The sequence below is a fragment of the Stegodyphus dumicola genome, chromosome X2, assembly GCF_044657685.1.
Source record: "Stegodyphus dumicola isolate Sdum_Otavi_A_Nest chromosome X2, ASM4465768v1".
Taxonomy (NCBI): domain Eukaryota; kingdom Metazoa; phylum Arthropoda; class Arachnida; order Araneae; family Eresidae; genus Stegodyphus; species Stegodyphus dumicola.
This window is the reverse complement of record NC_140781.1, coordinates 56,267,329-56,280,227: the sequence shown is the minus strand read 5'-3', so window position 1 is coordinate 56,280,227 and position 12,899 is coordinate 56,267,329. Positions and strand designations below refer to the sequence as shown.

The window sequence follows — 12,899 nt, the reverse complement described above, 5'->3', positions numbered from 1 at the left end:
GATACAGAACAGCACTTACTGCAGAGAAACTGCTATTTGTGAAAAAAGAATTATTTTAAAATAAATCATTAACTTCTGTAGGCTTTGCATGAAAATTAATAAATTTGTTTTTTCGACGTAACTGACATGAGGGCAACATACTGAGGTCAAATCTAACTTTAAATAACTGAATTCATTCATTAGTTATAAACCATATTATGAGTCGCATTTTATTTTTTCTAAGGGATATTCAAATCATCAGATCTTCAGAATCTTCAGATTTTAAATTCCTAATTTCAAAGTATAGAATCTTTCTCATTCAAATCTTTTGCACCCTAACCTAAGAAATTGTTAAACATTCTTATTCAAAACTTTGGCATGATTTGTTTTTCTGATGCCCAATACATAAGAATTCCAGAGTTGCCAACTCTCCCAATTTAGGTGGGAGAGTCCCAATTTCGGACCATTCTCCCGCTAACCCGATTTTTGATGAATTTCTCCAGACTTTTTTCTTATTCTTAAAATTTCTTACAATTTTTATGTATCTTGGCTTAATACTTTGTTCTTTGTGCCAAAAAAGTGATTCTGGGTGGCGTCACTATTTCATCTAAAAGAAAACCAAACTCGTTTCGTCAGTAAGAAATTATGTGGCATTTCTGCTTTGTGAGTGAGACTACATGTGTTCGAAAATGTTGTGTTCCACTTCTCCAGTCAACATTGAGCACTAATGTGTATCATCTGGCATATATTAGCCAATGAGCACAAACCAAGATCAAGGCTCTTATTTCGTTCATCTTGTCGATGACCACGGTGAGTGGACGTGCTTTTGAAAAATAGTTTTTTCAAAAATCGTACACAGATGACTTTCGTTCTATTATTTCCTCAAGGAAATGTAATACATTTGCGATGTGTATTGTTTGTCATTGCAATTTTTTCAATTTTGCATGGTGGAATGGCTGATGTTCTCAAACATGTACGTATGCAAAAACACAAGGACAACATGAATTCTGTTTAAAAAAAAGAAAAAATTAAATTTTATTGTGGAAACAAAGGACCAAAAAGTTATTAATGTCGAATGCCTGTTCTCTGCCTTTTTACTTAAACACAACTTGCCATGAATGCATCAGATCATGCTGCAGCTTTATTTAGAAAAATGTTTTGCAAGGACTATAACGACTGCAATTGTTAAAGAAATGGGTAGGAGAAATAAATCTTCAGTTATTGACTGCATTAAAACAGCTCCATTTTGCCTCTCACTGATTCAAAACTGTATCCAATTGTTGTTTCATATTTTAATACAGTTTCTTCAGAAATTGAGTGTAGTTTTCTTTCTGTTCCCCCTTAAGGACATTCGACATGCTTTAATATAACACAGCTAATTATTAAAATTTTAAATGAAAATGCAATTCCTCTGATTAATTGCTTAACACTTGGTGCTGATAATGCACCAGTGATGGTAGGTTTGAAGACTGGTGTTACAGGTATCTTAAAAAAAAAAGAAGCTTCAGATTTGCAAATTATGAGGTGCACTTGTCATCACTTAAATTTAGCAGCTGAAAAAGGAGCAGCTTCTTTACCAATAAATGTTGACGAACACATTGTTGATATTTATCATTATCTTGAAAAGAGTTCTAAAATCTGCCACTGAGAATAGTATTTGCACGCAAACTGATTAATGTATTGTTTTTTGTTCAAAGATGCAAATAATAAAAATGTTTTTTACAAGTATTTTTATACTGTTTGCATTTAAGAATTAATAACTGAACTTTCAGATATTTGTTTGAAATTAAATTGGTTATAAAAAGTATATTTTTATCATTTAAAAAGTCTTTTTGTTGCTGAAAAAAATCTCCTGATTTTTTAGTGTTTTAAGTTGGCAAGTTTAGAATTCATTGAAATTAGAACCTGATATTATTGGTATCGGTCATGACATCTCGGGGTGCTACACTGTTTCAAAATAGTATCCAGTGAAATCTACCAGGATTTTTACATTGCAGATCATTGAAAATTCTTGAAATTTTCTCTTAAATCATCTTGATAATTATAGACATACACCTATTAAAAATAAATCTAGCAACTCATGCCACAATATATGAATATTGCATCAGTACATATTCAAACTATCTACAGTTGAACTCCAACTAGCTATTAAATTTTGAGTTGTTTATCAAATACTAGGTAAATTAAAACTAATGGTACAGAAGTAAAACATACCTGTAACTATTATAATGAATGTATTTGAGAAAAACAGACATAACATGAAAGTTTAACTCTTCAAATTTCTATTGACATGCACAGATGTTTGATGTGAATGCCCTGTGTGATGCAGTAAGCATCTACTCTAGTTAAGTTCCTGAGTTCTTGCCACACTGATGTATAGATCGACCCTGTTCTGTTAGATGGCTGGACTTGTAAATGTAATCAAATGACCTACTGTATTGTCTTAAATTCCAAAGTAAAATAACTCCAACTCCGAAGAAAGTTTAAAATAAATCTTGTTTATTATTTGACTATCAGCCTGATGATTACATAACTTGTGTGCAGAAAGTAAATCTGAAATGGAGTCTGTAAATATAGGGCAGGTGCTATGATTTTAGAAAATGAAACATCTAACTTCAAAATTGAAAATTTATGGAATTAAAACCCAACAGAATTTCACATTGCATTGCATTGCATAAAATTTCTAGTGATCAGATAGTGGATTGTAGTATAAATTTCTGTTGGGTTACTAAGCTTTCATGATAAATGTGTCGGATGTATATGATTGTCGAAGATAAGGAAGACCAAAAGTGTAATGTAATCTGCATATTACAGAAGTGGGAACCAGAATACAGGCAACCTTTGCAGCTGGCAGCTGCACTGAGCAGCAGAATAATAGGTTGAATAATTTTAGAAGTACCAAGCGAAAAAAGCCAAGTGCCAGCTTTAATTTAGTGCGATACTCATGTCAAGATAAAAAAAAGTTCAACAAGCAACACACCAGAAAATATTACAAGCTAAAGTAATTTCACCAGTATTAGTATGCTGTAATTTGACAGAAACTGCAAAAGAAAGAAGTTTGTGTCCATTTCATCTCTTATTGCTTGATACAACATTATTAGAATAAAGATTTGGTGGCAATTTAGGATTTTACATTAATTAGCAGGTTATTGTGATTTGAACTTTAACTTCTTTCTGTAGCCCTCACCAAATGCAAATTAGTTGTAGAGTGTTTCACCCAAGGAATTGAATGTTTTCGAGTTAGAGCTTCTGATAGCCTCACCTTACAGTTACGTACTATCAGCAGCTCTGCCAAATTTTTATTTGGACTTTAGTCATCTTGCTAGTGAATATTTAAATATGTACCTTTAGTTACTTGAGCCAGCTTAAGTACCGTATTTGACGGCATATAAGACACACCCTTATTTAGAAGGCCACAGACATGTAGATGTAGAAAAAGTTATGTGTGTCTAGACATTTATCCGGGCTAAAAATAGCATTCAGTATTGAAAGTTAACCTGTGTCCTTCATGTATAAGATGCAGGTAACTTTTTTGAGACCAAATTTAGGAAAAAAGTGTGTCTTATATGCTGTCAAATACGGTAATCATTTTTTGTGTAGACCCACACCATGTTACCTAAATTGAAATTAATTTCATCTTATGTTATTTTAAGTACCCACAAGTAGTAGAGGTTCATTTGAAGCACAAGTAGTGCCTTCTCTTAAATTAAAGATTTGAATAAAAAGGTTATTTTTACCTTTCTAAGACCTTGTCATCTGAGTTCAGGCTGGAGCAATAATTCACTTGTCATTCAAGTAGGGTCTGAAGAACAATAAGTTAAGCTTCTGTACAAGTAGTACTCTATAATAAAGGTGAAATGTTTATATCTCGAGTAAGGGAAGCTAATGAAAAGCAAACTGAAATCTTTGACCAGAACTAAATTGTCAGTGAAGTCCATTTTCCCCCCACAACCCAAAAATTTCAAGGTGCTCAGTCACTGGTGAAATAAATGATGATCTCTGCCTAGGATTACCAAGGAATTATTATAAAAGTGTTAACTGCAGCATATTACTGTAATTGTGAAAATTTTGATGAAATTGCACAAAAATGACTTGCTTAGGAATGAGGAATTAATTTTGAAAAATATCCATATGTGAGAATGTTGTGATAAGTCTAGTAAACTAAATGGAAGGTTTACCAGGGTTCGTATGGTCCTTAAGAGTGCTTAAAAGTCCTTAGATTTTTTTTGAATCGATTTTTGGTCCTTAAAAATCCTTAATTTTGGCCAGAATCAGCAGAAGGTCCTTAATTTTAATCATTTGAAATTTCTGTTTGTTTTTATGACTGCCATTTTTAGTGTGAATTAGCATTTTGGAGGAATATTTTTGGCAGTTCACTGATGTAAATAGTTATTTTTTGAATGGGTTCATGGGTTATAATTTGTTTCTATTTCTAATATGAATGATGGGATACTCGGAGGTTTTAAGCAAGAAGTGAAACATAAGCATAGCGAAATTAACTTTTTTCTAATAATAAACCCTTAAACAACTTTTCGCTTTTGGGGATGTGAATGCTTTTATTAAACAATTCTAAATTTGGTGACTTATCAACATTTTGGCGATTTTAAGATCAGTTTCTATAGAAAATTTTTAATTCCGAGATCTGAGAAGTTTTCGGCAATTTTTTTTAAAACATCGTAACATTGATAAATTTCATTAAAATAATGGTAATATATTGAAATTATATATAAAAAATAACATTAAAATAAAACATTTTTATTTTTCGCTGTCATATTATAAAGTTTCATTTTGGCAACTTATTTTACAATATTTTGAATCTGAAAAATAAACAAGGTATAATGCTGTAAAACACAATTTACGAAACAGCTCTTAGCAAAAGCAAAATTAGCTATGTAATTAATTAAAATGTCTTCTTTTTAATTTATTCATAGTGAGAGTTTTTCCCATGTAATTGTCTCGGAGTATTTAGAATTCTCAGAATATGCATCAGTTTTCTATAAAATTAATTTTACACTTTTCCCTCCTCCCCCCCTTTTTTTTCCAAACTATTTCTAGCCTTTTGCTGTTACAGCATTGGTAGGGATAATATTTCTTTAGGATTTTAGACATTGCAGCTTGGAAAGTTTAGAAGGATTTGAAGGCAAGATTTATAGAGCCACGATTCTAGAAGATTGGATAAATATGTGACAAAATGAAAAATGTCTCCATGGTATCAACACGTAATGAATGTGCTTTAATTTGTGCTGTTGCAAGCAAATCAAATTTAAGGGGCCAAAGGCACACAAGTACCTTAAGAGCTGCAGTTAACACTTGGCATGCGGGCAATGTACTTTTACGTTTTTTGCAGTCTGTCACTGGAGCGCGGGTTACGTAAAAATACGTATGGCATGCGGGCAACGTATTTTTACGTTTTTTGCAGTCTGTCATTGGAGCGTGGGTCACGTAAAAATATGTATATAGTAGATTTGTGGTGGAGACCCGCTAACCGCCACAAATCTATTAAATATGTATAATTATATGTATGTGTGACATTATATGGGTGTTGTTTGCGTTGCTAGGCAACGCTTTACATTTTACTTTCAACAATTTATTATTGTCGAGTTACTTGGTCTTTTGTTATTTTGTCTTCAATCAAATTCTTAGCTCCAAAACGTACAAGTCGTGTTTTGTCAATTTGAAGCTTGATTTTTTATTATTGATTAAATAAATTGATAAAATGAACCGTTGTGACAAAGATAGTGATGAAGAAATATGCGCTGACATATTATCGGACTTTTTGTATGATAGTGATTCTGAAAGTCAAGATATCGAAGAAAGTGATGATGATGACATTATTCCACGTTCTCGAGTGTTCATGCGAAGAATTTCTAGTAGTTCTGAAACAGCTTCTGATGAAGAAGCAGATGAATGGTCATCGATTGACAATCTTCCAGACCTTGAAGAGTTTTTGGGTCATCCTGGGATAACTAACATGGCTAATGTTCCTGAATCCACAGCTGATGTAGTAAAGTTATTTATAGGCGATAACTTTTTTGCATATTTAGTCGCGGAATCAAACAGGTATTATTATCAAAATATGAATCAGTTCAAAATATCTCCCAAAAGCATGAAATCGAGAGATTACGGAGATGAAGAAAATTTTGGGGCTTATTATTTTCATGGGACAAGTTTGTAAAGACGCCCGAGACGATTATTGGTCAACTGATGTCTGCACAAGTACACCGTTTTTTTTTTTTTTTTTTTTTTTTTTTTTTTTTTTTTTTTTTTTCAAAAACCATGTCAAGGGATAGATTTCGCCAAATATGGAAGGCTTGGCATTTCAATAACAGCGAAGACATCATGGACAATTCTGATCGATTATTCAAAGTCAGGCCTGTACTAAATTATTTTGTTGAAAAATTCAATAACATTTACAAACCGAAACAACAAGTATTGTTAGATGAGGGCATAATACCGTGGAGAGGACGATTGTTTTTTAGAGTTTACAATGCTGGAAAAATTATAAAATATGGCATACTCATATGAATATTGTCTGAAAGTGACACTGGGTTATATTTGCAATTTTGAAGTTTATGCAGCTCAAGGATTATGTTTGGTTAAAACGATGCAGTAGTTTCGCCATATAGTGATGTCTGGCACCATTTGTACATGGACAATTACTACAACAGCGTTGATAACACAGAAGACCTTTTACAAAAAAAAAAAAAAAATACGAATTTTCGGAACAGTTAGGAAGAATAGAGGTCTACCAGAGTACCTGAAAAGAACTAATTTGTAAAAAGGAGAAACAATCTTTCGAAGAAAAAATGATATATTGGTACATGTTTGGCAATCCAAGAAAGAAGTCAGTCTCATTTCTTCAATCCATTCCGTGGAAATGAAAGAAAGTAGTAATGTTGATCATATCAAGAGACAAAAAATTATAAATTTAAATGCATTGATCGACAACAAGTACATGAAAGGAGTAGATCGGGCCAATCAGTATTTGTCCTACTATAGATATTTTGCGTAAAACAGTGAAGTGGACAAAGCACTTAGTTATGTATATGATGAATTGTGCACTTTTCAATGCATATGTAGTATACAATTCGACAAAGACGCAAAAAAATAAAATACCAGAAATTTTTGCACGACATTGGGTTACTGATGAACTACCTGAAATCAGCACTGAAGAACCGGAGCAAATGATACCAAAATGCGACCCTCCTGGAAGAATGTCCATGATTATGCACAAACACGTATTGGAGAAAATTGTTGGTGCCGAGAAGAAGAAAAATCCACAAAGACAACGTCGCGTGTGCGCAGTCAAAAAAGTGCGAAGTGAAACAAACGTGTTTCATATGTAGCTTCTGCTCTGTTCCTCTTCATAGAGGAAAATGCTTTGAACGGTACCATACTGTAAAGAACTATTAACGTGTTATCGGTTCTATTTGTACTTGTTATGAAAAAATATTTTTGAATACATTGTAAAATTTAAAAATCGTTTATTTTTGTGATTTTGTAATTTTTTTTTAAATAATCATACAGTATATATTTAAATGTAAAATAAAAAAAGTTATTTCATAAAAACGAAGTAGTTTTCGATTTACTGCGATTTTCCTGAATAACCATATTTCCACGCGATTCACGAAAAAACGCCCGCTGCACGCGTAAGTTCGTGGTGAAGTATACACGCATGCCAAGTTTTAAGGTGCCATAGAGTCACAAGTGGCTGGTGAACTGCAGTTTGGTCATGCCTGGTATTTAGCATTATATATGCCAGTCAATCAGTAAACAATATCTTGTCCTATTTTACCGTTTTCTAGTCCTTATGTTTTTTACTCTTACTGTAAGTAATGTCACTATAAAAAGGCAGTGTACTGTCAGCTTTGCAAACAAGCTATCTTTATTGAGTCATCTGATTGTAAGAAGCTTGCATTGTGTAACACCAGCTGTTTCTATACAACTGTTTTGCAATGGTTTCTGCTATATAGCTTTGGTATCTCTTTCCTGTCAAAATGCAAAGCTGTTATTAACAGAGAGAAAATGTCCATCAGTTTTTCAGAAGCTTTACCAAGGCATCATTTTGAAAGCTATGCAGACCTGTGGCATGGTACTAGAGCCAATATCTGACATATTTGCTACACTTCTCAAGCAATGCCCTTCTTTCAGCTTCCCAGTTACTCTGCCTTGTGTGAAAAATTAAATGTTTCCTAGTTCATTTGCTTGCAATGTGGTAACATATAATGATGCTCACTATATGTTTGTAATGATCATGCATATTATTAAAGAATTTAGAGAAAATTCTTGAATGTCTGCTTTTATTCATTTTGCACCTCTTTGTCATGTTATCTCTGGTGCCGCAATTCCAAAATGTGCATATGTACGATCTTTCTACTGAAGATCTATATTTTTTAAACCTAAATAGACTTTATTTCTGAGATTGTAACCTTTAAACTTGTATTTTTCTGTAAGTTTTGCATGCTAATTGGAATTATTAAAATACAAATATTGATGTTCAGTGTATAAAATCTGCTTTGTTTTTAACATGAATGTGCTCATATTGTATACAATTTTGTTATTCCACTTTCTCTAAACAGTATCTTTTAGCAACTGTTGTATTGTTTGTACATTTTATAGTTGTTATTTAAAATTTATAATCTTAGTTACTAGATTGCTACAATAACTTAGACATCAAAGTGCACAGAAGGATGGAGTAGGTTATATAAGCAGTAAGTGTGTAAACAGTTTAATGCAAAGTGGTATGAACATAATCGGTTTTTGATAACGGAGGTTGTACAGTTGTTAGGTTATTTCAGAGCAGGAAAGATGAAAAATGAGCAAAACTCGAACCACAGACCTCTCGAATACATGCTGAACGTGCTGACCACTACACCACAAAGGCATGCTAAGCAGACAGGAGAAATACCTTATATACTCCCCTTTTAAAGGGCCACTGAGGTTTTAGGGGACTCAATCGCCAAATCCTAATGGTGAAGAATCATCAATTCACCACCTTTTAGTTCGGGCACCACTGTAGAGACATTAGGTATTTTTTGGAGTAAGAGACAGGAAAAATTAGCAGTGCTCTCGCTGGTACTCAAACCACGGACCTCTCAAATTCGCGTCGAGCGTGCTGACCACTGCACCACGAAGGCATGCTAAGAAGGCGGGAGAAATACCCCATATACTCTCCCCCAAAGGGCGAATAGGGATTAGGGCACCCAGTCACCAAATCCTCGTGTTGGAGAACCATCATCCACCGCCCTTTTTTTTAGCCCGTGTGCCAATGTCTCTGCAGTGGCACCCAGGTAGTGGGGGTATTTTGGAAGCAGGAGAGATGAAAAATGAGCATTGCCTTCGCTGGGACTCAAACCACAGACCTCTCGAATATGCGCCGAGCGTGTTGACCGCTACACAACAAAGGAATGCTAAGCAGGCGAAAGAAATACCTTATAAGGTTAGGAACAACAACATGAAAATTTAGAGCATAATATGAAAGACTGCATAAAGAAATATAGTAAAAGGATTACACAACTGTTTTATATTAAATTTTGAAAATTAATTTCAGAAATTAACTTAGTACATAATTTCTTTTTCAGATCAACATATTAGTGTATAAAAGGCAAAACAGGCATTTTTACTTTCCAGAAAGTACAGACTGTCCAGTGATTATGGTAGGTCCTGGTACTGGAATAGCTCCTTTCATAGCTTTTTTGAAACATCGGTAAGCTACTGCTGTTGCTCCTTAAATTATGTGCTATTTTATGATCTTATTCAGCTATATACCTTGTTTTCCTTATTCCCCCCCCCACACACACACACTCATATAGATGTATACTTCTTTTCAGTGAGAATCTTATGAAAACTCAGAATTCGGACTCAAACTTTGGGAAAACATGGCTATTTTATGGCTGTCGTTATAAAGACAGAGATTTATTATACAAGTAATATTTAATTTCTTCTGAGTGAAAAATAACAATAATTTATGTACTAATACAGGAACATTCAGTTTTCTTATAAAATTAGTAAATTTTGAATATAGCATTTAAAACAGATTAGTGCATTTTCACAGAGAAAAGCAATATATTAATTAAATTGGATAAAAATTTATGTTTAATTATATTGAAATCCTAAACATTTTAAATTTAAATAATGTTTAAGAGATTAAATTTTCCCAAATTTTTTTGCATAAAAATGCAAAAAGATATTTATTAAATAAACGTTCCTTTCTGTAATTGTTTTTCAGTCTGTTTTAATGCATGTCATTTGATGTACTATTATTTATTTATTTTGAATTATTATCACATTCTAGCAAATGGAATTAATTAAGAGCATCCTTTGTTTTACAGGGAAGAACTTGAAAGGTTTCAGTCATGTGGTGCATTAACACATCTGAAAGTTTCATTTTCTAGAGAAACCTCTTCCAACAGTGTGACAAAATATGTTCACCAAAATATTAGACAACATGCTGAAGGTATTGTTGCTGCTGTTAAAGCAGAAGGCAAAATTTTTGTCTGTGGTGATGCAAAGCATATGGCTCGTGATGTACAGCAAGCATTTATTGAAGTTTTCCAGTCAAATCTTGGTAATTTTCTTTTTTATACGAAATGTTCATGGATATATTTTTTAATTATGAGGCAAAATATATTTTCCTTTGTTAGTTAGATGTATTTCTAATGCTATGTGAAATTGACTGAGACAACTCAGATTAAAAAATTAAACATTAATTTTTCAAGGCATAAAATTAAGTTTTTGTCTATTAATGTAATTGAAAATTTCATTTCTAAAGAGTTGCTTACAAACTCCATACTTTTGTTTCCTCTGTTAGTTTGAGAAGAAATCTGTTCTGACTTTCATTTTTAGAATTTGAAATATGTAATTCATATCAATACATTGTATAAACTGCTTTTAAGTTGATATTGTTACTTTTTTAATAAACTTATTAAATTGAAAATTATGAACTTTTAATTAAATTACTGTACTAATCACTTTTTAAATTCAGAATGTCTTTAATTCTGTTTAAATCCATTTTTAAATAATACTGTAAGATTTGATTTTTGTTGACATTATATCTTGTACACAGAAAGTTTCTGAAAAAATGAGGGAGGACTTCATACTTTTCCTCCATTGGCTGACACTTAAGTTAGCTTTGGCCACTACTAAGGCCGGAAGTGTTGGCCACTTTATTGTGGAAGCATCTAATAGGTGGGCCACCGTTATCTTCTATCAAGGGATGGATAATTTTACAACCATGCCTTCTCCAGGATTCAAACCCAGGCAGTAGGCTACCCTAACCATTAAACTGTCTGGGCAGCAGTACTTCATATTAAAAAACCATTTTCTTAATTATATAGCTTAATTATTAAAACATTATCAAGCTGTAAACAATTCAATATGTTGCATAAAATAGTTACAATTTTGATTAAATAATATGAGCTGTTCATGGTATTTCATTTCAGTTAGTAACTTTTTTTGCTGATTATTTTTATTAGATTTACTTTAACTAACAAAGTTTATTTTTTCTTGCAGGCTTAAGTTCTGAAGCAGCAAAATCTTTTGTAGAAGAATTACAAAATGATTATCGGTATGTCACTGACATATGGGCATGATTTATTGGCATAAAATATGTCATATAAATGAATGCACATGGAAAAATTTTACATTCATCTGTATTTTAATGCAAATAAATTCAATATTCATTTTTTCCCATTGTATTTGTTGTGACAATAAACAATCTATTTAGGAAGATTTAATTTTGTAAGACAATGTAATTCTTTTCTATTTTTAATTTAATAAAAAATGCTTATCTGCTAAGTTTGTATGAAATATTAACATGAATGAGTAAACAAACAAAAATAGATTTTGCAGATTACTTGTTTGCTTTGCCAGCTGGATCTAGAATGAATGGTTAAAAATTCTTTTTTTAATTGCTTTCTGCAGGGTTATGTACTCACCATTGACATCCAGATGTATGCAGGGTTCGTATAGATTTCTTAAAAGTGATTAAAAAGCCTTAGATTTTTTGGAAACGGTTTTTAGTCCTTAAAGGTCCTTAATTTTGGCTGAAATCGGCAGTGGTCCTTAATTTTACTCAACTGACATTTCTGTGGGTTTTTTTTTTTTTTTTTCCTCCTTCCTATAGCCATTTTGAGTGTGAATCAACCTTTTGCAAGGAATATTTTTTGGCCGTGCTTTGACTGTATAACTGTAGCCATGCATTGCATTTGTAACTCTGGATTAATGTTTAAATTATGGGTGATAATTGATGGGTTAACATTTGAATTCTTTCCAACAATTGAGTTCCTTCCATTCTGAATACAAATGGTGGGTACTTGAACATTAAAAGCTTCAATTGAAACAAACATTCGAAGCAAAAATTTTTTACGAATGAGGAATTCATAAAATATTACATCAAAAACAGCTTTTCCCTTTTTGAGATATGTGTTTTTTATTATGCGGCGCTAAATTCGGCGACTTATTAATATTTTGGCGATTTCAAAATTAGTTTGTATAGAAATTTTTTTATTTAGAGATGTGAAATTTTGTGATTTTTTTACAAACAAAATAACACATAAATAAATATCATAAAATGATAAAATTATTTTGGGGAAATAGCAATAAAATAAAACATTTTTATTTTCTCCTACCATATTTTACATTATTAGAAATTTTTTTATTCAGAGATGTGAAATTTTGTGATTTTTTACAAACAAAATAACACATAAATAATTATCATAAAAATGATAAAATTATCTTGGGAAATAGCATTAAAACAAAGTTTTTTTTTCCTCCTACCATATTTTAAAGTGATATTACTTTCCATTTTGGTGACTTCAAAATATTTTGATTCTGGAAAATAAACAAGACAATAAATCCTGTAGAGCAGTTTCCAAAACATATCTTAGAAAAAACAAAAATGCTACTGTAATTATATAAAA

General features: G+C 32.0%; 1 protein-coding gene across 8 annotated transcripts in view; it reads left to right on the top strand.

Moving 5' to 3' along the window:
• Positions 1 to 11,709, top strand: part of LOC118182340 (methionine synthase reductase-like) — a 128,025-nt gene extending 116,316 nt beyond the window's left edge. For all 8 annotated transcript variants that reach the window (XM_085809924.1, XM_085809928.1, XM_085809923.1 and 5 more), the window contains 4 exons: positions 9,561 to 9,685; positions 9,810 to 9,905; positions 10,311 to 10,546; positions 11,491 to 11,709. In XM_085809924.1, coding sequence (XP_085666050.1) covers positions 9,561 to 9,685; positions 9,810 to 9,905; positions 10,311 to 10,546; positions 11,491 to 11,570 — 537 coding nt within the window. In that variant the 3' untranslated portion in view covers positions 11,571 to 11,709. The remainder of the gene's footprint in view (positions 1 to 9,560; positions 9,686 to 9,809; positions 9,906 to 10,310; positions 10,547 to 11,490) is intronic.
• Positions 11,710 to 12,899: the final 1,190 nt, after the last annotated feature.